The 26024-nt window shown below is 57.0% G+C and overlaps 1 protein-coding gene and 1 long non-coding RNA gene across 2 annotated transcripts in view; one reads left to right on the forward strand and one right to left on the reverse strand.

The window, feature by feature from the left end:
- TCERG1L (transcription elongation regulator 1 like) overlaps positions 1–26024 on the reverse strand; it is a 196755-nt gene that overhangs the window by 133025 nt on the left and 37706 nt on the right. The window contains exon 4 of the mRNA XM_045439269.1: positions 22093–22272. Within this exon, the coding sequence (XP_045295225.1) occupies positions 22093–22272 (180 nt within the window). The remainder of the gene's footprint in view (positions 1–22092; positions 22273–26024) is intronic.
- LOC123577233 lies at positions 534–25865 on the forward strand. Its single transcript, XR_006701779.1, has 3 exons — positions 534–2864; positions 25230–25372; positions 25642–25865. It is a non-coding gene; the product is annotated as an uncharacterized LOC123577233 (long non-coding RNA).

Genomic DNA, 26024 nt, shown 5'->3' on the forward strand with positions numbered 1-26024 from the left:
GGGAGCATGTCCTTGGTAGGTTTGGCTCAAGAGCATCAGCTGGGCCCCTCCAGCTCATGGCCACTGGAATCATGGCGTGATTGTGCTTTGAGCACAGGGTGACTGTGCTTTCCCTGTGGACAAACTGTCAGTGTGGCTTCGACACACTACGGACTGCAGGGTCCAGGGTCCCAGTCCTGCTCGGTCACCAGGAGGAGTCTCACGGCATTTCCCCCAGGCAGGGGAGGCAGTCATGAAAGACCAGCACATCTCGCGTCTCGTGACCACAGGTGGGGTCGGGTGTCTTCCTGCCCAAGACACCCCGGCCTTGGGGCAGCAACGCAGGGAGCAGGAGGTCCTGCAGGGCCCAAATGCGGAATGCTCCGGCCCAGGGTGAGGAGAGGCCCCATCTGGGTCCCCAGGGCATCCCCTCACACCCTCCTGGCCAGGCCAGCGATGGGCCGGCAGGATGTGGCGAACTCCCCAAGCGTCTCACTGGCACCCATGCCCCGCGTGTGGAGCGGGCGCCTCGGCCCACGTCACGCCTCCGGAGAGCGGCTCGGAGGAACTAATTACAGAGACCGGCAAAGGGAGGCGGCAGGAGCATATTAATTACAGCATTTAATCCATTAGGCAGAGCCGCCAGCTTAACCTCTTTGGAATTCTTAGAGTTTGTCTATGATTAATTATTTTTGGAAATAACAGCCAGCATCATAGCTTGTTAATAGGCTTAAAATAATAAATTTCAAAAACACCGTGAGACGTTTGCACGGGATTTAGCTTCCAGAAGGCCAACAGTAATTTCACGAGACACATCGGCCTCGCTCCCCTGACTCGCTTCCTCTGCACGAGGCCACGGCTGTCCGCACGCGGGAGCCAGAGACGCCGCCACATCAGCAGCTCCTGGCCCTCCCCCACCGGGGACAGAGGAGTGGGGGTCCTGAAAGATGCAGGCTTGCACATTAGCAGGCCCTTCGAGGTGACAGCCCAGGCCAGAGACGGGCTTCCCAAAGCAGCCACCGTGATCCATTCTGGTTACCCGTTAAATATTACGTCTTCACAAGGAGCCGGTCCACGGTCCGCGTGCGTGGGAGGGACGTAGCAGGTGTTGCACAGAGTTCGGAAATGCACCCGGGCCGTTGTCATCTAAGAAGGGAGCTGTGTGAGGTTGCACTGGGATTCAGCAGGGGTTCGGGCTGAGGGGCTGGCTGTCAGCGTCGCTGATGTCTGGACTCTGACGCTCCTGAGCCCGAGAGCCACTGCCGGGAGGAGGTGCTGGTGCCCCCAACGGGATCTCCATCCTGGCCACCATGCTGACGGGGCACCTCCCGGTGCTGGGCCGCGCCCGGCAGGAGGGAGGTTACACTTCAGCCGGGCCCGCTGGGGCTCCCAGTCCGGCAGGGAGCAGCCCTGCACGATTCGCCGATGGCAGGTGGGCGCAGTGCTGTCCGGGGCACGAGGAGCACGGAAGCTGAGCGCAGGGGCCAGGCTGGGGCAGGTGCACTGGGGAAGGCTTTCTGGAGGTGACACCAGCTGGAGGTTTGAGGGCAAGCAAGAGCTGGCCAGGACCACCGTGGAGAGGGCAGTGGGGCTCCCGAGAGACGCGGCGAGTGCTGGGCTTGGGCAGTGATGGAGAGAGACGTGCTGGTGAGGGCGCAGAGGCCGGGCCGGGGGGCATCCTCGCAGCAGGCCAGCACCTGATGCTGGAGCCCGAGGGGCTGTAGGCTGGGAGCCGCACGGTCTGGACGGCGCCCTGTGCTTTTTGGGGCCCTGGAAACAGGCAGGGAGAGCTACGGGGTGTTTCCAGAGGGGAGCCTGGGCACCAACTTCCGCCCTCAGGCGGGACCACCCCCCAGCCAGACGCCCTCACCGCTGCAGACCCTCCAGGCGCTGTCCTTCTCAGGGCCCTGCGGGCAGGCGGTTGGCAGCCAGTGGCGCAGCCCAGGGACGTGGTTACCAGCACTCCGTGTTCAAACATAACCAACTAACGCCCTTTCCCGACACCGTCTCCACCCACCGCTCGCGAATTCCCAAGCCGATGGATGTCGGGGCGCAGACAAAGTCACGGCACCTCTCAGACGAGACGCATACGGGCAGTTCCGTGCCCCCACAGCACACGCAGCGATTGGCACGTTTCCATCACCAGCAGCAGCCGACACGGCGGTCCTCAAACCTGCCTTGTGTCGGGCAGACGCAAAGTGTCTTGTGTGTAAATTCATTTCTATTAATTACTGTAAGTTAAGTATTTATATACTTAAGTATGATTATGCATGAGCTGTAGCAAATCACATCTGTGCTCTCTTGCTCACCGTTGTCGAATTTTGCAACACGTGCACATAAATCAGCATCATCTGACCTCATTCTCCTCCTGCCTGGAGACTCACTCCCTTAAACGACCTCAAGGGCCCACAGAACCCCCCTGGACGAGCACAGACCCAAGCCTGTCACCCGAGGACAGGCAGGACTAAAACGTCATGTCACAAAGGGCTGTTAGCACGGGTCATCTGTGACACCCTCTCCCCACAGCGCATCCTTGGTCCACCCATGTCTGTCCCCTTACCGTTTTCCAGACCCTCAGATCCACTTCTCCCAGCCATTTCCCCCCGTCCCCCACCCCTACCCCATGCCCAGCATCACCAAGGCCACCCGGGCCCCTGTGTGACGCTCACACGCACGCACCCTCACGCCTGCACACGCACCCTACAGCTCACACTTACTGGCACACACATCCTGGCATGTGTTTGCACACACACATGAATCCAGGGTCCACAGCCTCAGCCGCATGCCCGCTCTGGGGTCCAGCAGCCGGATCGCTCTCCAGAAAGTGCCACAGGAAGCAGATGTCATCCTGACCTGGCAAGCACTTTGGGGTGTCACCCGCAGCCGTGAGTGGGGAGGACCGTCCGTGGGAGGAGCCTGGGAGACAGAGCTCGCATGTCAGTGAGGGCTGGGGGCCAGGGAGCCCTCGCTCTGGGCTGAGGACCCCTGACTCGGTGGGTGGGGACCTCATTCTGGCTTGAGCTTTTCCCGACTGAGGAGTTTGCTACATGGGAGCAGCGTGAGCTGACAAGCGTCCCCGCCGGGGCCTCAGCTCCGCTCAGGCAGTGCCCGGCCCAGCAGTGAGGACAGGACCCTACACAGAGCACAGGGCAGCTCTTCGGGCTGGAGGGACATAAACAGCCACCGTGACAAACACAGGCCCTGCTCTCAAGGCAAAGCAGGGGCTCCCGGCGTCCGCTCCTTCCGGGAGACATCAAAGGGCCTCCTGGAGGTTTTCGCCGGGACGGCCCCGCTGCAGACAGAACCAGAACACCCCTCACCTTCCCGTGTCATCACCGCAAGAAAAAGATTTACAAAATGATCCGACACACACGAGCCAAATAACGCAAATAGTTGTATACGCGCTTGGGAAATTGATGAAATCGCTTTCAAAGTCCCAGATGTACCAGTTACTAAAATGTGACTGAGGACGTGCGCGTGATCACACCGGGTACCAGATTCGCTTTCCGCGGGTCCCCCTCCACGACCATCCCGGCTTCACCTTTTGTACCAGGCCATGACTCGTGCCCCGAGGGCCTGGAGAGGAAGGGCCGCCCAGGATCCCCTCCCCGCGTTAACCGCACAAGAACCCACACCTCGAAACCTGGCCTCCTCACCCAGACTCAGCACCTTCTCTTCCTGACCCCAGGCTCAGGGCTGCAGGGGCGTGCGCTGCCTTTGAGTCCTCTCTCCTGCCCTCCTCCGTTCCCCACCCCCCCAGGCCCACGGGCCCTCGCCTGTGTCCCATCCCCCACCCCCACCCCCACAGGCCCTCGCCTGTACCCCATCCCCCATCCCAACTGCCTGATCCTGGGGAAAAGGCTGGAACCTCAAGACGACCAGGCCAATGCAGCAGGGCAGCGGAGGGACTGAGACCTGAGACCTTCCCTTGCAGGACCCGCGGACCCTGGGCCTCTGCTACGATGGCGGCCACAGTCATGCAAATTTGCAAAGCTACCAGGAAAGAGCTGAAAATCACTTGGAAACATTCAAATAGGAAATTACTGAAATTAGTCGCTTTGACAGAGTGCTCCTGCACTCTCCCCAGGAGGGGTGTTTAACTGCTGGGCTCTGAAGCGGTTTTCACCCCAGAGAGATCCCCGCACAGGGCCGCGCAGGGCCGTGAACCGCCCCCCAGCAGAGCTACCTGTGGGGGCTGCAGAGTAAACGGGCGCCTGCACTGTTTGCTCTCCCATAAAGGGTTCATCAAGACACGGTTCACGTACCATAAAACTCACCCACTTGAGTTGGACAAGTGGGTGGTCCTTACTAGATTCGTGGAGTTGTTGAAACCACCAGTTTCAATCAGTTTCAGAACGCTGTCACCCCCGTACCCATTCGCAATCGCTTCCCGCTTCCACACACCCTCCCCACCGTCCCTCTACCCTACAGGACCTGTAATATTCTCCTTTCTGTCACTGGATTTCATGGTGGTTTGGGTTTGCATTTCCTGATGACTTGATGGTACTGAGCATCTTCTCATGTGCTCATTGGCCATCCGTATGTCTTTTTCTTCGGAGAAACGTCTACTCAGATCCTCTGCTCATTTAGTCACTGGGTTCTTCATCTTGCATGTACACTTTCACAAGTAAGTGAATCTTTAACAAACTTGATAATTCTACAGCGCATGGAAAGGGACAGTTACATACGCAGAATCAATGCAGACGGGATGGTTTGTGCACATGCTGTCAGACCACAGGTTTCTTAGCACAGTCTCCAGATCCCCTCCAGGAGCGAGGGCACAACCTCAACGGCCATGAAACTCCAACACAAGGACGCCGTAAGCCTCCTGCCACCTGTCCCTTCAGCCACTGCCCATAACCTATCTTCCGTATTTTATACCATAGATACTCTTTCCACTTTCCCCCCAGATGCCGCGTTGAGAAGAATGAGTACAATAAAAATGTGAGCTTGTTTGATAACATTACAAGGACATTTGGGCCCCGTCTGGGATCGGTTCAGTGTGAGGTGGTTATTAAGTATGCAAGGGGGAACGTCACGTAGACATTTGGATGCACAAGTCGGGAAGTGGGGAATGGTCCGGCGTCCCAAGACAGAAATTTGGGGCAACAATGCAGACGTGCTAATTTAGCCCCGAAGCTGGATAATTTTACTGGAAGTTGCACCAGCGCAGGTGCTTGTGTTGGAGAAGCCAAGTGCGGGTCTGGAAGGTAGGAAACGATGACCCAGCTGGGGGAGCTTGGCATTTAAGGGTGGTCAGTTGACAGGAGTAACACCAGGTATGGAGGAAGGGCATCCGGGAAGGTGGGGTTAGCCCTGCACATGGGACGGCCTGGGGGCACGCTGGCAGAGCCATTTCAAGGAGAAAGTGATTAACTCTGCAAATGTAGATACCAAGCCAATAGGAGTAGGACTAAGTATTCACCACACCATTGAGATTTTGGAAAATCCGGGTCTTGGTTACCTAATACAAGCGATTTCAGTGGAACCAATGTCTGCTTGGATTACGTTCAAAAGAAAATCAGAGTTGGGGCACCTGGGTGGCTCAGTCAGTCGAGCGTCCGACATCAGCTCAGGTCATGATCTCATGGTTCCTGAGTTCAAGCCCCGCGTCAGGCTCTGTGCTGACGGCTTGGAGCCTGGAGCCTGCTCAGGATTCTGTGTCTCCCTCTCTCTCTCTCTGTGCCTCCCTCGCTTGTGCTCTCTCTCTGTCTCTCTCTCAAAAGTAAATAAACATTAAAAAAAAATAAAAAAATAAAATAAAATCAGAGAGAAAGAAGCTGAAACCAGCACGCATAGGCCACGTATTTGAAGGAATGTTGTTTAAGACGAGAGGGAAGCAGGCTGATGCTACAGGAATTCGGGGTCCTGGGGTCTGCCTTCCCACGTCCACACAGCCCAGGCGCCCTGATGGATGGATGGCGCTCCCACAGGCTCCTGACGCTCAGGAAGATCACCGACGCCACTCTGGACTCCGTCTCCTGCACAAGCATCCCGCCGACCAGCCTGCTGAGTGAACCCCTCAGTTGGCGCAAAGTCGGACCCCTGCCCACCCCCACCACCTGCTTGACCCAAGCCTCCAGCATCTGTTATTCATGTCATTGTCACAGCTCTCTGTTTGTCCAAAGTCACATAAGTAACTTAATGACGACTCCACGGGACCAGTTAATTATTGCGAAGAACTGACAGGGTTGGGGCAACAACGTTAAGTCGCGGACACACTCACGGGGGCTGCACCTGACGACCATGGCCGTGTCCGCCCTGACCTCGGAGGCCGTCTGGCTCCTGCGTCTTGCTCCCCTGGATGCATGGACCCTGCTTTGTGGACTCGTGGCCCCTTGGAGGCAGGGAGCCCCCTCAGGGTTGCCCTTACCCTGGCGTCCCTCTTCACCACCGAGCAAAGCAATGTCAGGGAGAGGAGTGCTGCGACCAAGCTCGCAGAGCCCTTGAGACTCGGACCCCTGAGTCCCTTTTGTGCCGTTAGCCTTAGCATCACTAAGCTCTTCGGGCCAGGGGCCGAGCCTGGTTCCTGACCCGCCGTGGGCTAGTACCTAGCCCTGCTCTCCACGGTGATTATGCCCACAGGCTGCCCCGTCATTCAACGGACACTCACCGAATACCCGTCATGGGCCGGATGCTTCCATGGGCTGAGCCAGCTGTGAAGTTGTAACACCCTCCACCCTGCACCCCATTTCTCTGTGTAGCCGTCATCTACAAGTCCACTCTGGCCCTGTGTCATCTGGCCACTCGTTCAAGAACAGTGGTCCCGAGGACAAAAGAAGCCTGGGGAGAGCCCTGAAGAATGGTCTAGAGTCGGAGGGCCCCCACCAACATCTCAACTCCTCACGAACTAAGGGGATTCCTTTTACAAAAACCACCATTTCAGGCGCCGCCCAGGCCCGGGCCCTGCCCCTGGCCAGAAAGGTCATAGTTGCAAGATGGCAGAAAGGTCTCTGTGTCTCCAGCTTGGAACCCTTACTAATTATGACCTCTAGAAACACCAGGCTTTGTCCAAGCTTCACGTCACCGCCCTACCTTGTTCCCAGGGCACACACATTCCCCTGGGCCACCGGCCACACCTGCTGTGCCACCATATTCCCTGAGGGCGCAGCTCCCCCACGCAGGCCGATGGCCGCTGCCTGCTCCCGCTAAGTCTCTCTCGGCCCTGGGCCCGTCAGGCTGAGGGTGGTCTCGGCCCAGGTGCAGGCCTGGAAGGAATGCCATGAAACTGGAGACGCCAGAACTGCCCTTTGACCAAACACAGGGGAGAGTCAATGGAAGGGAGCCTAGCGCCTTGGAGCCTTGAGGGGAACGCCCTGAAGAGGATGCTGGAACTTCCGCCCGGGTCCCCAGCAAGCCGGAGCCCCCGCGGCTGAGAGGAATTATACCCCACGGAGACGCCTCTGCACCCTGATGCTCTCCTCCCCCTACGGTGCTCGCACCACACCTGCATCCAGAGTCTGCTTCCGGGAGCACCGTCTGCTCTGGGCCAGCCCTCAGCGGGACGGGCTGGTGCCGAGAGGGGCCGGGTCCCGGTCTGCGAGGCAACTCCCCCGACTTAGGGCACCTCACTTAGCGTCCTCCTGGGGGAAGACGTCTCCTCTCTTTGCTCACGACTGCACACGTGGAGCCTAGCCTCGCGCTGGGAATACAGCAGGTGCCCAGAACTGGTGGGGGGGGGGGGGGCTGGTGGTTTACTGAGCAGGGAACAGAGCAGGTAATTCATTCAAGAAAGTGGAGATTTCCTGTCTACACCATGCTGCTGAGGAACCGCCTCCTCCGGCTGTCCCTGCCAGCCCAGCAGGTGCCACTTCCAGCTTCTAGAGAAAACGGGGCCAACGGAGCCTCCTGCTCACACGGCGCTTGAACCTGTGAGACCCCGACAGCGGCCTCCACCTGGCTGGCTACAGTCTGGTGTCTGCGAGCTCCTGGACAAGAATCGTCCTTTCCAGGGAAGGGAAACACACACACACACACACACACACACACACACACACACACACGCACACGGTCCTTTCCAGCAACGAAACATGGGTACTACTGTAATTTCAGTTCTGTTTTAATTTTGATTTTAGAGACAGAAGGTGTGAGCAGGGGTGGGGCAGAGGGAGAGAGAGAGAACCCCAAGCAGTCTCTGTGCTCAGTGCAGAGCCTGACATAGGGCTCGATCCCATGACCCACGGATCGTGACCTGAGCTGGACTCAAGATTCGGACGCTCAACGACGCCCCCCGGGCACCCCTCGAATTTCAGTCCTTGAAAAGCCTCAGACGGAACTTTTGGTCCCCCCTGTATAAATCACCAAACCGTCTATGTCTCCACCGGAAACCACAGAGCACTGCTTCACGCGGGCACGCTGGCCACTGTGGCTGCGGGGCTGGTGCACGCTGGGGGTGGGTTCAGAGAAGGCCGCACAGGCCGCGTCCTCCTGCCCTTCCAGACCATCGCAGGACACCAGCTGTGTGCCCGGCACATGAGCGCCTGGGGACAGAAGGCGGTACTCCGCCCTCGCTTGCGGGATGGCTCAGACACTGGTCTTCGCCCCGTGAAGACGGCTGTGCACCTGCCCAAATGCCCACGTGAACGCCGCACCCGGACCTGCTCCTGGGCCGGCAGAGCCTCCGGGAGAGGACAGAGCAGAGCGGCTGTAGTACGTGCTTAACCATGAGGGCGAGCGGACCAGAGCAGGGGCCCCGCGGAGTCCACTGAGGACACATCCTGCCCCATGCCCGACGGCAAGCCGGTGGAGACCACGTGGCCCCCGAACGACCCTCTTAGAGACGGTCCAGCTAAAGCCACCGACCCGGCCGGCTGTGCGGGCTTTCCTCCAGCAGCTGCACCGAGCATGATCGTGAGGACGTGGAGGGGAGCGGCGAGTGCTGAGAGGTGGGTGCACCTTTGCACACACACGCTAATCCCGCTTTGTCCCGCACTGCCTGCATGGAAAACAGATGTGTCAACGGTTCTCGGAGGCCAAGGGATTATGGGCAATTTTAATTTTCTCATTTATGCTTCTTGACTATTTTCTAAGTGTTCTAAGTGAGCATTAACCACTTTAATAAATTGGGGAAATCTATGAAGGACATAATGAAAAGGACAACAACAGCCACAAAAAGATGCCTTCGGTTTTCCAGCAGCTAGACCGGAGGCCACTGTCACCAGGGCTCTGTCACAGCTATAAAGGGATGGACAAGCTGTTCTGACCCTGTGGGCGCATTTCTTGCTGTAACTGGAGTCAGAGGCGGGGCTGGGAGTGGTTGGGCCAAGGGAAAGGGGAGAAGGAGCTTGGCGGGGTGGGGGGAGAATTGAAATGTGAGGGACCCCTGCCCGGGTGATTGGGACGTGCCCTGCACACTGCCGCCCTGGGGGCTGAGTCCCGTGCCCCTAACACCGGGCTGTGTGCAGGAGACACAGACGGACACGCCCTCAGAGCCCCCCTCTGACCCAGGGTTTGAGAGTCCGTGGACCGCACGGTGATGTGCCACATACTCCTTACAACTACTGACAGAGAGGATTCCCACAAGTTGTCGGCCCCCAGCGTTAACCCCGGCCCAGTTTGCCCACAGGAGGCGGCAATCTTTTCGTTCCACGGCTCTTCTGGGCAGTGGGAAGTGACCGCACTCCGCAGCCCACCAGGACCAGATCTGGCGCTTAGGGACCATGGCACTGAGGCTCCTCGTGGCATGAGCCCACAGTCACAGACTCGGCATGGACTTGGCCTGCTGGGGGGCTGGATTTCACGCCCTGGAATCTCTTCTACTTTCCCAGGTCCTGATGAGACCCCACTCCCCACGCCCCGTCTCTGAGGGGCCCGGGCCCCCCCCTTTGAATGCTCACAACAGGCCTCTGGTGGCCCGTAGGTCCTTCCAACATCTGCTTGGTCCTTCCAACATCCCAGCAAGGGAGGGGGGTGCTGTTCTGCTCCCCCGATTCCCTCCCCACCGCCACAGTCTCATGCACACAACCTGCCTCTCTCTCCTCCCCATCCTCCCACCAAATCGTGTGAGGAAACTTTGGGTGGGTCTGTGTGAAGCAGGAGAGAGAGAAAGCAAAGGAGAAAGTGTCCCTGTCTTCACAGGCTCAGCCGGGGACAGCGGGTGGTGGCCACAGGCACATCCACCCTGGAGGCAGACAGCAGACTGGCTGGGGCTCCCAGAAAGGCGAGGCTGATCATTCTACAGCAAAGCCTGTTTTATTAAAGTGAATTCTATGCAGGCACAACAGAAATTTAAAAATCATGAGAGACACAGAGAGAGAGAGCGAGCGAGAGAGGAAGGGAGAGAGGGAGAGAGAGACAGAAAGCCTGGGAATGCCTTATATCAGTAAATTTAAAAGTTTAGAAGAAATGATCAAATTCCAGGAAAGAAACATATTCCAAAACTGACTCCAGAAAACAAAGAAAACTTAGTCATGCGGTTAGAAAAAAATATCAAATTATTACTTAAAACTCTTCCAATAAAGAAAAATCAGAGGATCAAATAGACTCATAGGAGAATTCTGTCACCCTTCAAGAAACCAACCATTCCAGGGGCACCTGGGGGCTCAATCGGTTGGGCATCCCACTTTGGCTCAGGTCATGATCTCACGGTCTGTGGGTTCGAGCCCCACTTCGGGCTCTGTGCTGACAGCTCAGAGCCTAGAGCTTCTCAGGATTCTGTGTCTCCCTCTCTTGCTCTCTGCCCCTTCCCCGCTTACACTCCGTCTCTGTGTCTCTCTCAAAAATAAAAGACATTAAAAAAAAAGAAAGAAAGAAACCAATTACTTCCATCCTACATAAATTCTTCCAGAACGGAGAGAGAGAGAGAGAGAGAGAGAGAGCGAGCGAGCTTACTTACTCTCCGAGGCCAGGACGAGCCGGTCTCAAAGGGTCACACGCTGACTGCAATCGCATGGAACCCATCACCACAGCTCAGAGGCCGCCCAGGGATGGGCGGGGCGGCAGTAGAAGGGGTTGATAACGAGCTCAGGGGTTTCCGGGGGTGCAGACATTCTGGAACCAGACGGCGGTGTTGGGGACCCAGCACGCGACCCATAAAGGACACCAAGGCACACACTGCAAAGTGGCTGATGGTTAATTTCACGTGTGAAAACTCAATAAAACTGCACATCAGCCTCACTCATAAAGGAAGACAGACTTTCGGAAGTTGTCCGTGGGAGAGGTTTCTGAGCAAGGAACACACTTCAATCCAGCACGAAGGAGCAGGGCTCCCAGGCCAGGGGCCGGGACGGCAGGAGCCCCCTCCTGCCCAAGGGGACGGCGGGGCCGCCCAGGTGCAGCAGACCAGGGAGGGACCTGGCGTGTGTCCTGTGGGCGCCACCAGCTGACCTGACCGCGGAAGAGAGCAGAAAGCTCTCTGGGGCTGGGCTGCGTGGGGGAGGGCTGGCTGACTGTCTACAAGATGAGGGGCTGCTCCTCCCCGCTCCGCACCCGCGCCCTCCCTTCACCCCCTTGAGGGGGGAGGGCCTCCCCACCACAGGTAGCAAATGGCGACACCGGGCAGCTTCCCGGCCGGTACAAAGGTCAGTCCCCGAGAGTGGGTTACACGGTCCTTCTCAGGCTCCGTGCCTGGAACTCTTTCTTATGTTGGATGGCACAGGAGATGTGCCAATTTCTGTGCAGCACAGAGCAAACGAGATGGCTTCTGAAGACCCTGAGTGGCTGGAGAAGGAATCAGGAGCACATTCCCTGAGTAAAGCCACGCGGGTGCCACGGGCTCAGGGATCTGAGCAGACCGGAGACATCGATGACACCTTTAGGGGGAAATGCAACATAATGACCGGGCTGTTTCCTTCTCGGGGCAAGACTGTATTCCCAGGACGGATAACGGGAAAGGACCACAGTCTGTGCGTGTTGCACAAGCAGGGAAGGGGCTATTTTATGAAGCGGTATAATCTTCACAATCCCGCCTAACTTGACCAGTGGAAGTCGCTGCGTCTCCTCCGGCTGCCGGGTCTCCTGCCCGGAAAAGACACTGAGCCGCTGCCGTGAGTGTGCACATGAGCCATCTGAGCCCGAGCGGGTGGGCAGGCAGCACCGGGGGAGTCCAGGTCTGGACTTGTGAGCCATTCGCTACCAGGTAAGGGACGGGAGAGGCAGGCACAGGATAAGAGTACGGGGCCTGGAAACGGTCTGGCAGCAGACAGGGCTCAAGGCAGGTGCCGCGGACGAGGTCGGCACTCCCCTGGACTTCCAGAAATGGGCTGGGTGTGGATGGAGGGAGAGGAAAGGCCACAGAAAAGCAGGTGGGAAGCACAGCACTCAGACGTCAGGCTGCGGTTCTAACCCTGCGTGCCTGCTCTTCTCCGAGGGTCCCCCGTTGCCACAAAGGTGGTCCTGCAGCCCGTCCCTAGATGGGCCCCACTGCGCGGGGGGGACACGGTGTCAGGAGGGCCTGGGACCCACATGGCTGCCAGCCCTTCCCCGCCGCCAGCTGGAGTGGCAGACATCAGGGAAAGGACGAGGGTCCTGCCCGTGGGCGTCCACCCGAGGGGAGGGGTGAGCCCCCAGCAGCTAGAGTGACGGTCTCAGCAGATAGGGTCCCAGCAGAGTGCGGCTCACGGCTCAGGGTGTCAGTCTGCTCCCTTCCCCCTCTGTCTCCCCTCTGGGTTCAGGCGAGACGGGCTAAGGGTTGAGCACCAAGCTGCACTTTGCTCCCCGGGGCACCCTGCCGGCCCACATGGCCTCGGGGAGAGCCACCGCCTTCTGTGTGTCAATCTCGTGACCGATGGCCCACGGGGGTCCCCGATCAACTAGTTCACTGGGTGACAACGTCGACTAGCGCGTTACTCCCTCTGGATGGGTCTGCTGCAAAGCCCGCAGCACCCGGCCGGATGTTCGGTGCAGCGACAATCCACTGGGGTCGGGAGGGACCGCACCGGGGGAGGAGGCCGCGGTCCGGCACTTCCTGACAGACTGTTTGTGCGGCAGGTACGTGCCCGCAAGAACCTTTAAACCATCACGCTAGCCCCCGAGGAACGCTCAGCACACAGCGGGTGGCTGGCCGCCGTGGGTGCACCCGCGAATGGCAGGACGGCCGACAGCCGAGTCCTGGGAACCGGGAACCAGGGAGACCACACTGGGCGGGGAATGGGGTCTTGGGTCAGTCATGACCCAGTCCGAGCACTGCTTGCCCTCCCACTGCTTTGGGAGGAGGGAGGAAATCGAAGCAGGGCTCGCTCACGATTGCTCGGTGATGGGACCCCCGCCGCCCCCCCCCCTCCCCGAGAGGGAGACTGCAAGGCCACTGGCCGACTTCCTGGGGGTAAGTAGCTCACACTCCCCATCGCCGGCCTTTATAGAACTTCAAGTACTGACGGGGTGTCTTGACAGCACACGTCCTTCCTGGCTTAGCAGTTTCCCAGGAGCACACTTCTCTCAGGACCTAGGACCATGCTGAGCCTGCAGACCGCCTGCCCTATGCTGGGGGACAGCGTGAGCCGGCCCTGCACTAGGAGTCAGTGCGAGCCCGGCCCTGCTCTGGGGGTCAGCGTGAGCCCGGCCCTGCACCGGGGGTCAACGCGAGCCCAGCCCTGTGCTGGGGGACAGCGTGAGCCCGGCCCTGCTCTGGGGGTCAGCGTGAACCCAGCCCTGCACCGGGGGTCAACGCGAGCCCGGCCCTGCGCAGGGGGTCAACGCGAGCCCGGCCCTGCGCTGGGGGACAGCGTGAGCCCGGCCCTGCTCTGGGGGTCAGCGTGAACCCAGCCCTGCACCAGGGGTCAACGCGAGCCCAGCCCTGCGCTGGGGGACGGCGTGAGCACCACATCCCAGCTACTCCTGCCGCGGAGGGTGGAGGACCGGCCAGAGTTCTCCAGTTCGTTACGTCAGCGGGCTGACAGTCAGCAGGGGCACGTCCCGGAGCCCCGCTCACCACTATCGCACATCCCTCAGGGCCAGGGACCCCAGCACAACACGGACAGCGGCTTCACCCCACAGGGCTCTCCCAGCGTCTACACAGACAGCCTGCGCCCTGGCCCCCAATGCCGTGGGTCAGCCTGTCCGCACTGACAGCAAACCTTGACTCTTCTATCCCACCCTCCCCACACCTGCCCTTCCTGCCCCACCTCCCCCAGGATGACCCAGCCCTTCCTCCCTCTGCCGCTCCCGTGACCGCAGTCCCACTCAGGCCAGCCCGGGTCTCCACCACCCCTCTGCTCTCTCCAGATCCCTCCCAAGCTCTGCCAGGCCGCCTCCCAGGCCAGGAGAAGGCACGCACCTTGCAACAGCTGTTTTCCCACACTCGGAGGACTTCCTTCCTCCTTCCTTTCGCCTCAGTTTCTACTGTGTTCCAGATGGCTCAGGTTGCCAGAAATGCGGCTGCTGGAACGGCTACTATCAGGGTTTAATCAGGGGACGTGCGGGTACTGTGTGGTCACAAATGTGACTTACAATGAAAGTCATAAGAGAGACGTTTCGTCTCATCCTCCTCAATGCTGTTCTCCTGGGACTTTCCAAATCCCTGAAATAATTATACTTGGTGCCCATACATTTCATGCAGAGTGTCTGTGTGGCCCTGGTATTATTTCCTCACCAAGTGGGTCTGTTTGAGAGTCGAGACCAAAGCAGCTCAGCCCAGAGACCCTTGTGGGTGGGTCCCTGGACCGGCCGCCTCCGAGGGCACGTCAGGGCACGATGGCCCTTCCCAAGCCCTCGAGCGGGCACCGCCTCCTGCCTCGGATGGCCACTGGCCACGGCCATCGATGCTACTTCAACAGTGCCGTTCTCCCAGATGCGATGGAAGGCCCTGGAAGGAAAACGACGCGAAGACAACACGCTGGCTTGTGGCCACAGCCACCAGGCCTCCTTGGAGGAGGTTTTCCATTAAAGCAACAGCCGACACGTGGCTGTCGTCTCACTCCTCTGGCTCAGACCAGCCCATTTTTCCCACAGTCCCTCCACGGTCCCCTGTAAAGACAGAGCCCTTGGAAGATCACCAGGCTCACCAGAGGGTCTGTACCAAGTACACCACTGTGTGTGAGTGTGGCCTGGCCACCGTCCTCTGCCCGGGCTGGCCACAGCCTCCCGGTGAAGGCCCCCGTGCAGACGGGGCCGGCCACAGGGCTGGATTCGGTTGACAGCCCCACCGCCGGAGTCCTGGTCACCGACTTCTAGCATAAAATGGCTCGATGGATCGCGGAGTGTGAATGTGGCTGCCGGAAAGGAGGGACTGACGGCTCCGGGACAGGGGCTGGGAGCTTGCTGCCCTGCCCTTCCCAGCACCGGGACATAGGTGAGGCGGCCTTCACCAGGCCCCCACGCTGCCTCCCGGCTGCAAGGATCAGGATGGGTTGCATGGGGTCCAGGAGCCTTTTCAGGGTGAAAGTCTGGGGTTTCAGGAAACTCAGATCTGACAAGAATGTAGCGACTGAGGCATGGCCTCTGCTTTGAAGTCCTTCACCACTAATGCTGAGCTGATGAGCGATGTCAGGAGCACTTCTCTGGCCCCAACGGTGCTGAGAAAGCCCGCGGCGTGGAGAAGTCTCCCCGTGTCACGACCCTGCGGGTGAGGCCTGGGCCGGGCGGGGTGGGGCACGGGGTGAACCCCGTCAGAACAGACTGTCGCCTCTCCGGAACAACACGCTGTTACTGGGGGTACCGCGTGCAGCAAAGATGGAGACAGCTCCGCCCTGAGCACTGGCCTCGGTTCTAGACTCACAGTGAATAATTCACGCAAAGCCCCTGCCCTTCTGGATCCGACACTCAGGGTTGGAGGGTGGAGAGAAAACAAGCCAGAAACAGAATTACAGATAATTCTGGATGATGAGAAATGCTACAAGCACTGCAGAATGGGGTACCGGGGGTCTCAGACCTGAGGCCTGAATGACAGAGGAACAACCAGCCATGTGTAGAAGACATTGAAGGCAGAGGGAGTGGCCAGTGCAAAGGCCCTGAGGCAGGGCGGGAAAATGGAGACTGGCACAAGTGGCAGCCAAAGCACAGGCCAGGATCACAAAGGGTGGGTTCCAGAGACTCTGGATAGCTGTCTGGAGTTTGCTCCAAGCTCCTGGAGACAACCCTCCTGGGAGTCTCAGGCAGGGGAGGCTTGATCTGGCACATATTTCTGAGAAGCCACCTGAGGCTCCCGCGTGGAAAACAGCTTATACCAAAGGGCGCGTTGGGAGCAGAGACTGTGTGAAGCAGCCACAGTCTGAAGGTGGCGCTAGCCCAAACGCAGAAGGCGGACTTGGGCGCGGGCTTCAGGAGGGGCAACGGCGGATGGGCTGGACGTGAGGGGTCAGGCAAAGGGAGGAGCCAAGGGCGCCCTTCAATCGGGCAGACTGGCGGGTCCCCTGGAAGAAGCAGGTGTAACCAGAACCCAGCAGGAGGAACACATTCTCGAGTTCTGTTTTGTTTTATGAGCAGGCCCGTGGGTCGGGAATCAATACTTCCTTTATAGGAAAATGCAGTTTGAGACATCCATCAGAAAGTGCAGGTGCCCAGTAGGAAAGCAGATCCGTCAACGTTGAGGTCAAGGGAGAAACGGGCCCTGGAGACAAGGCTGAGTGAGTTACTATCCCCGAGAGGGTTTGGGACGCCAGAAAGGCCGTCTGGCACCCTGCAGAGCCCTGTGCACAGCGCCCCGCCCCCTAGGAACACCAGCAGGGGAGGAAAGTGCTTCCAGAAGGCAGGAGAAGGCCACTGTGCTTGGCATTTCAGAAAACAGCCCAGACGCCCACCAGCACCGGGACACCGGACGCATTACACGGATTCCCACAAACGACGGAAGGCTTTACCTAAGGGACGCGATTGCATTACAAGCACATGCATCCTGGTATGACTGAAGCAAACAAACAAACAACAACAAAACCGTCATTTTGAGCAAAAAAGGCAATCACAGAAGAACGCGCGAATTATGATATTTACGTAAAATTCAAAAAAGCCTAAATTACACGACACACGTTTAGAGATAACACATACACAGGAAGCACGTTTCTAAAAACGTCAAAGCAACGACTGGCACACGGTCCGGAGTACTCGCCCCGGGGCAGTCAGGAGTCGAGGCTCCGGACACAGGGGTACGGACACGTCTACGTTCTCAGGCTCAGAGGGAGGTATTTGCGGGTGCTACTGTGTCGGCGTTCTTTCCGTGTGGCATAAACACACACGTGCTTTTGTGTGTGCGACGGATCTCCAATTTTCCCTTTCAAACCGAGAGTGAACTAGAGCTAACGGAGCTGAAGAGTCAGGCATTTCTCAGGGTGGGTGGCAGGACGGGACCAGCCCCGGGGCAAAAACAGGCCAGGGGAGGACCTTCTCCAGAGCACACGCGCTCGGGAGGACGCTGTTTGAGAGTTAAGGCCGAAGCAGCTTAGCCCAGAGACCCTTGTGGGTGGGTCCCTGGACCGGCCGCCTCCCTCTCTAGGGCACCTCAGGGTTCTAGGTCCCTTCCCGAGCCCTCGATCAGGTGCCGCCCCCCTGCCTCCGATGGCCACTGGCCACGGATGCTGCTTCAACGGTGCCATTCTCCCAGATGCAGTGGGAAGGCCCAGGAAGGAAACGACGCAAAGGCGACGTGCCCGTGCTACGGTTTGTGGCCACAGCAACCAGGTCCTCCAGACCCCAGGCCCTCCGGGCCCCCGCCGTGGGACGTCCTTTCAGGAAAATCTGCACTTTATGTGTGCAAAGCTCATGTTGCCAACTTGGCCATTTGTAGCTGGAACCCTTGACCTGAGTTCACCGTGGACAGCACACTACACACAAAGCCTTTTTGTTTGTTCAAATCCAATACCTTTTCTGCCAAAAGCATCTCGATCCCTGTATCACAAACACGTACGTCTTTCTCACAGAAGCCAATGAGTCCCAGGCACTTTGGGGTGTAAGCAATTTCGTCGTGACGGTATTTCTGTCCCTGAAAGTCTCTAAAATGTTGATAGGTGTCATGACGTTTTTGATTACAGTGAAGGAGGAAACGATGCCTGGATGAAACAAGAAAAGGCTTCCTCCCCAGTCGCCAGGTCATTGTCATGAACCTTTTTAGCATCTGCACATGCCGCTAACGAGGGGAGCCACGGCCCCATGAAAGGCGGTGTGGCGGCTTTTCCTGGCTTGTCGCAGAGCTCGGGCGGAGCGTTTCTGATAGAAGAAAGAACAGTCACTTCCCAGCTGCTGTGTGGCAGGACAAAATGTGAAATTTAAACCATTAAATAGTTCTGGAAGCAAAAGAACAGGTGGTAAATGGTCTGCAAGGCAGATGGTGCTTTTTAATCGTTGTGTTCGATCGTCATCCGCTCGGCTAGCGACCGTAACTATCACTCATATTTTACCTTTCTCACTCGAATGCTTGCAAAATGGTGGCAAAGGTTTCAAAATAACTACCGTCATTCGTAAAAAAAAAAAAAAAAAAAAAAAAAAATCAGTTCATTTATTTCCTCAAATAGGGACACCAGTGGAGCCCGGCTGCACCATGGCCCCACGTGGCCGGAGGACAGAGGCTCCAGGCAGGTTCGGGGGGGCTGGAGCCCCGGGGGCCGGGACAGCAGCCCTCCACTGGGTGCCTCATCCTCCCCAGAAACCCCAGGGTCTCCATAAATGGAACACAAGGTACATCTTTCCCCTACGCTCTAACACATAAAGGCCAGTACGAATGGAGGGAGGCAAGCTGCATTCAGCTGCAAGCCCACAGAGAGGCGACCAAGGACACCCGCCTCTGCTGGCCCTCCAGCTGCCACACGCCCTCATCCAGGGGCCCTGCGCTGCCAGCATCGGGGACGGGACAGTCGTGTCTCCAGGCTGCCTTCCCCGCCCCGTGAGTCACCTGTGACTTGGGAGCACCTGTGTGAGAAGCAGCCGATCGCGTGGCTGACAGAACTGTGGGTATTCAAGGTGCCCACGTGCAGTCTGCGGGATGGTTGCCCACGTCGGGAAGCCGCCAAAGGATGCGGTGCCCAGAGCCACGGGTTCAGCAGACGCAGGTGGGGCCCGGACAGGAGGACTTACAGGCCAGGGAGGGGGACAGACGACTGACAGACACCAGCGCACGGCCCGGGGGATTCCCAGGAGTGCGCGGGCCCCGCAAAGAGCCACGGCCAGGAGCCACTGAGCCACACGAGCAGGCAGCGGTCTGGAAGGAAACAGCCGTTTGTGACTGGGGAGGAACAGCGCGTGGGGCTTTTCAAATACGGTGTCTCCCTCGAAACGTTAAACCACGTAAAAGGCACATAACCAAGTGCGGCTCTTCCGGCTGATCGTCTTTCCAGCCACCAGCCTGTTTTCTTCAGGCTCCTCCAGTTACTAGGTCCCTGACTCTCCCAGGGGAGCCTAGTCACACGCTAGCGCAGGTTTTCACGCTTCGTCAAGTGCGGTTCTAGAATATAACCCAGGGTTTCCCAGCAGAAGCACTACCACCTTGGGCCAGATACTTCCGGATCATGGGGCTGCCCCGGGGGTTGTGGGGTGGGGAGTGTCCCTGGCCTCTGCCCCCAGACCCAGGAGCACGCCCCCCCCGGACTGATAGTGACCAAAATCTGCCAAACCCCATACCTCCCTCCAGGTGAGAACAGAAAGCGAACCCCTGTAGGGCCCCTAAGGCTCTCTGGCTTTCACGACCGAGCCAAGAGCATAACGAAAGTAGTCTAGCTCATTTACCGGATGGGAATGCTGTAAATAAAAACAAGGTTATTCATCTGCAGATGAAGGAAAATTCCCACGCTTTTATGAAATCAGCTTCAATATGGAGCACGCTTCACACATACGTGCACCTGTCTTCGTCTGTGAAATCTGCTTTGCTGGGGTTGCTGCTCTGTCTCCGCCCCGCTGGCCCTACCCAGCCCTGACGGGACACCTCCTCCTCCTCCCCCTGTCCCCGTGCCCCCCACCCCGTCACCTGTGTCAGGGGTGTTGGGAATGTCCCAGCTGGCCGCCTGAGCCTGCACCAAGAACGTCCTTCAACCTCACTGAACCTCACCGTACGGAGTTCCTGACCGTGGTTAAGACGAGTTATGAGGGACGAACCGCTCAGGTCCCTCTAAGCTACGTTTCCCAGAAAGCGTTCAGGGAAATTCTGGAAAGGCTTCACCCCAGCTATGGCCAGTGTCGCTCACTGACGTCAAGGGGACACCGCCAGCTCAACACTGCTAGGTGGTGTTATCTCGCCAGCACCCTGCTTTCCGGGGCGCCCAGGGAGGCCCACGCCCACGCTGGCTCCAGGGAGGTGCACAGAGCTGGGCATCATGCGTCCGGACCAGCCCCCTGACCTGTATTTCATTCCCCGCCCCCCCGCCCCTCTGCGTCAGCGTGAGGTTTTGGGATCAATGCCACAGGCCATTTGAGAAGCCATCTCTGGAGTGCCGCCCCTCCCTCCCGCTTTCCGACGGCACATGTTGGCAGTTACGTATAAGACAATGTCGCCGCTGGTCTCCTGACTGAATACGCGTTACAGCAAATTTGATTACGGGGCCTTATAAAATGCAAACACAGAAAGACACCTAATTATTATGTCACTTTATAAATCATAGGAGGCATGGAAAGTGAAGCCACCCAGGGGCACGTGGGTTTTGGTTCTGACATTAATTTTCTCAGAAAATACAAAGTCATCCTTAATGAATGCCAATGGACTGATGGATTTTAACTGAAATCTTGACACAACTGTAAATTATGTTCCACACAAGAGATTATTTATGTGTTTTATTTATTTTCCCCATCACACCCTCAATGCGTGTTCACTAACAGCCTAAAATAAGATTTTGTTCTTGAGAGTACAATGTCCCACCGACCAACTAATTTATCAAGCGGGTAGGGAAATACGGGCTCCAAAGGTCTAGTAAAAAGACGACATTAGGCTTATCAAAACCAATGTCAGCAAACCAAGACGGGAAAAGAACGAAACTAGGTTTTCCTGTTTCTACCATGAACTTGGATGCGTGTGTGTGTGTCTCACAATCTAGTGATGCTTCCTATTAGCAATAACCTATCAATTGATGATATTAATGCTAAACTTATAATTCTAGCAGAGGATTAATATTAGAACACATATAATATTTTTTAATTTTTTTTAAGAGAGAGAGAGAGCAGAAGCAGAGGAGGGCCAGAGAGAGAGAGAGAGAGAGAGAGAGAGAGAGAGAATCCCAAGCAGGCTCCACACTGTCAGCTCAGAGCCTGACACACGGGGCTCAAACCCATGAACGGTGATATCATGACCTGAGCTGAAATCAAGAGTCAGACGCTCAACCGACTGAGCCACCCACGCGCCCCACCATTTTTACCCAGGTCTTATCGCATGCGGACCCAACACTGGAGTAGCAGTACCAGCTCTCAAGATTGAGTCCTTCCTAAAAGTCCTTCCAAATCAATGTCGTTCTTGCCACATTTAAGGGAAGGGCCTGAGCCCGCGTCCACAGGTGGCTTGGACACACGGCCCGCTGGTCACCGTTAACGGACACACCTACAGCTGTGACCACACACGGACAACAGAGCTGCAGCCAGCCCAGGACCCGGAGCCCTCCGTCTCCCTCCCGAGCCCCTCAACACGCACCTGGGTTCCGCCGGAGACGGTGGAGTGCCTACCAGCCCCACATCCGCCTCGAAGACCTTCCGGAAGAAGCGCGCAGCCGCGGTTAAGGAACCCAAGACCCTTCACGGCCACGCACGCCTCACGGTCAGCCCTGCACCGCGGGGACCGCCCAAGCCCCCCACCCCTGTGCTCGGAACGAGCCCAGCCGGCAGGCCCGGGGGAGGGCGCGGCCAGCACTGCGCGTCTCTGTGTGTCACAGACTCAGGCGCTTAGCTAGTTTCCGGCGTGCCGTCTTCGCTTCCTCCCGAGCCCCGTGCACCAAAACTGTAAACCTCCGGGGATCCGGACGCTGTGAGTCACTATGGTACTCCCCAGAGACCCTTGGTAAAGGGAAGCCTCGTCTGTCCAGACGGAGACTTCGAGCTAGGCTTTACGGCAGAAAAAGCCCCGCTTGGCTTAGCAAGAGCTTCTTCGAAGGAACCAGGGTCCATCTGTGCAATCTGACGACGAGCAGCACCCGTACGACCGCTACCGACTGTCCCTGCCTGGGGGGCCGCGGGCACGGGAGTCCAGGGCTCTGCAGCCGGAGGCAGGCGGCTCCTGCCCGCTCCCCACACCGTGAGCTCTGGACCGGCTCCAGGTGCCGAGCGCCCGTGCTCTGTGCTTACCGGAGAAGGGGGCGGTCCGCAGGGGTATTTTGATGGGGGCCAACGTCAGGAAGTGGCAGGGCTGTGTGCTGGGGGGGGACGGGCCCCCAAGTCCCTCGGGCTCCACAGACAGCACGGCGGCGGCGGCGATGGCAATGGCGGGGCTGCTGCCGACGGGCTTGAGGCTGTCGGGACCACCACCTGCAGAAGAGGGACAGGGAGGTCAGCCCGGGGGTGCCCGGTGGCCGCCAGAGAGAGGCACCGCCTCATCGGGCCACACTCGAGCGCCCGGAGAACACGAGCAGCCCGCACCCCGTTCTCGGAAGCCGATACCCCAGAAACACACGGGATGGTTCCCGACCTGTCACAATGTCAACTGGGCACAGAGCACACGCACGCTGCCGTGCGACGTTCAGAGGCACAAAGCCCAGTCACCAGGGGACGTGCATGCCCTGGACAGAAGTGGTTTTGCTGCGGTGCATGCGCGTGGCACACACAACCGGGGCTGCTGGCGACAAGGTCACAGTGACTCGGAGCCGCGAGAGGGCCCGGGAGGGGCACGGAAAGGTGGGCGGCGGGCCCGGAGCGGGACGCAGCTGTGGGTCGGCGTGGGGAGGCTCAGCTGCTCCCCGAGGCTGCCACCTGCCCAGCCTCTGCGGCGGAGAAACTCGATACCCCCGTCAGCCTGGATGGCTCGTCGTGAGGGGTCGGGCCCCAAACCTGGAATTCAGGCCGTTTGTTGTCTGTCCTGACATAACTGGGAAACTGACAGTTTGCTTCTGTCTGTGCCTTTCCTGTAAAGTTTTATTTATCATTTATTTATTTATTTTTATTTTTACATTTACATCCAAGTTAGTTAGCGTCTACTGCAACAATGATTTCAGGAGTAGATTCCAGTGATTCCTCCCCTACACACAACACCCAGTGCTCATCACAACAAGTGTCCTCCCTGATGCCCCTTCCCCCACGTAGCCCATCCCCCCACCCACCACCATCCAGCAACCCTGTTTGTTCTCTGTATTTAAGAGTCTCTTTGTTTTGTCCCCCTCCCTGTTTTTATGTTATTTTTACTTCCCTTCCCCTATGCTCATCTGTTTTATTCCTGTAAAGTCTTTTGGTCCCTAAAATAATTGTGGTTTCTAAGAAATATTCTGCAGCTACCAGCTTACATTGATGGTTCCAGTTCTGGAAAGCAGTTTGGAAACATGTTTTTTAAATGTTAATATAGATCACAACTTTTGATCTAATGTTTCCCTTCCTATAATCCGCCCACATGTCCAACGTCTTCAGATAAAGGTTTGTAGTGAGAAATTAGAAATACCAGCAAAGGGCAGGTGGTTGTATAAACAACGGTGCATCCACTCAGTGAAACACTGAACGGCCAGTAGAATCACACAAGGAGAAACAGTCAGTGCCACAGGGGACGACCCACAACATGCTCCGTAAATAAAGCAAATTACACAATCATCTCTATCTCTACACCATTCAGTCAACAAATCTTTATTTGGTTGACTAGATGCCAAGCATATTCTAGCTCTTAGGGACGGAGCAGTGAACCAAACAGATAGAAGACCTGCCCTCAGGGACCACACCTCCCAGGTAGGGACGATACACGGAATACGCTTTCCTTGTTTATTTGCTTTGTGTTACAGGTTGATGGGCACAATGCCGAAAAGTAAAGCAGGGAGAAAGGATTGGGAATTGGTAGGTGGGTTTCATCTTCACACGGCGTTGTCAGGAAGGTCTGCCCTGGGACGGGAACCCATAGGTGACAGCCTGCAGGAGGCAAGAGGGGACAAGCAGGCCAGGGAGAGGTGAGGATGTGTGAAGGCCCTGAGGCAGGCGCCTAGCCATCGTGTTCCAGAAGCGGCGAGGTGATCAGGGAGGTGCAGCGGAGGGGCAGAGGTGAGAAAATGTGAGTGGGGGTGGGGTGTGGGGGTCGGAGCGTCAATGACGGGAGGGTATGATGCGGAGTGGGGGGCATGCTCTGATTTCCATTTTAATGCATCGTCCCGGCTGCTTTGTTGGCAACAGACAGAGAGGGCAAGCTGGGTTCTGGCTGCCCTCTGCCAGACCCTCCTGAGTCTGTCTTCGTTTCTGTCTTTCCGTATTTTTCACATTCCCTTTGACGGGCATATACAAGTTTTACAAATTTAATCTTTATAGAGTAGTTTCAAGTTTATGGAAAACTTGAGCAGCAAATATGGGGAGTTCACACATATCCCACTGCACCCAGCTTCCCTGTCACCCTGTCTTCTGCTAGCTGCTACGCCTGCTGCCACTGAGGAGCCAACACTGACACACTGTCATGAAGGAAAGCCCCTGGTTTACAGCAGGGTTCACTGTTTGTGCTGCACACGTGCGAGTCATAACGTCATGTGCTCACCTCCACCCTGTCGCACAGAAGGGTCTCACTGCCCTAAAGTCCTGTGCTCTGCCTGTTCATCCCTCCTCCCACCCCGCCCCTCAAGACCACAGATCATCTTACTGTCTGTGTACTTTTGCCTTTTCCAGAATGTCTTATATTTGGGACCACACGTTATGTAGCCTTTTTAGACTGGCTTTGTCCACGTATCGACGTATCTTTGACGTCTGTCTTTTCACGGCCAAGGTAGCTCCTTTCCTCTTATCACTGGACCACATTCCACTGTTTGGAAGGACCACAGGTTACTTATCCATCCCCTGCTGAAGGACATCTTGGTGGCTTCCAAGTGTTCACAATTATGAATAAAACAGCTGTAAACATGCGTGAGAACGCGAGTTCTCTATTTGGGCAAATACCAAGGAGTGCGCCCGCTGGACCGTGCAGTACGACAACATGTAGCTCTGTAAGAAACTGCCAGACGGTCTCTCAAAGTGGCTGCACCATTTTGCATCCCCAGCAGCAGCGAACGAGAGCTCCTATCGCTGCTCATGCTCGCGGGCCTTTGCTGTCAGTGTTCTTCTGGATCTTGGCCGTTCTGACAAGGGTGTCGTGGTATGTCCTCATTGCCATGTATGGAGTTACAGAAAAAAAACGAAAAACCACTGGCCTGAATATATGATCTTACTTGATAATAAAAGCCCATTATAGAAACTTTATAAGATGGAGTGAATAAGCATATCAAAATGTCCCCGCGGCCTCCCTAGCTGAGCACCGCTGGTCTTCTGTTTTGCAGGAATCAACAGCTTCCTGGCCACGTGGTCCGGCCACCGTCACAGCGCAAGCACAGCTTTGTCGCGAGCTTTACAAAATGAACACTTCCCCTACCATCAAATGGCTCACCCACGTCCAATTAGTAATCGGGGTCTTGTCTTCCAGGTACTAGACCTGACACTCCAATTTGCCGTATTCACTACCATCCCCCGTCCTAACAGACATTGCCTCCTGTAAAGAAACATGACATAAACGACGGTTTGCCAAAAAAGTTCATTTCTGCATATATTGTTCTAGGATAGATGTTCAGGGTCAAAACAGTGTATTTTTGGGTGCATGTATCACTTTAATGAGGTAGTCGACTTTTGTGGAAGTCGACACACTGCGGAGGCCTCTGCAAATGTTTCTTATTAAGTGTGGCTTCTCTCCCTCAGGATCTATACGTTGAGATGCTCTCACCAGAGGTGTTTAACCACCTATTTGCGCTGCTCAGAGACAGACCTGCCGGTGTAACTCGGCACCAAGTTCCATGGCCTCGGGGACGTGTTGCCTGGCGAATCTAATAAACTCGAACTGTTCTTTACAATGAGGATGACCTCTTAGCAATAAATGGCAAAGCAACTGCTGATGTTCTCAAAGAAGCAGAGGCTAAACGCAAGAGCGTTTTGTAGATGAAAGTGTGGGGACGTTTATATTATTGTGTGATTTTGTTGTCAGGAATAATACGTCGCTTCCTGATTTCAAGCTATACTATGAAGCTCTACTCACAAAAACAGTATGGTACCGGCATAAAAGCAGACAAATCAGACAATGGAAC

This window comes from Leopardus geoffroyi, chromosome D2 (genome assembly GCF_018350155.1).
Source record: "Leopardus geoffroyi isolate Oge1 chromosome D2, O.geoffroyi_Oge1_pat1.0, whole genome shotgun sequence".
Classification (NCBI taxonomy): domain Eukaryota; kingdom Metazoa; phylum Chordata; class Mammalia; order Carnivora; family Felidae; genus Leopardus; species Leopardus geoffroyi.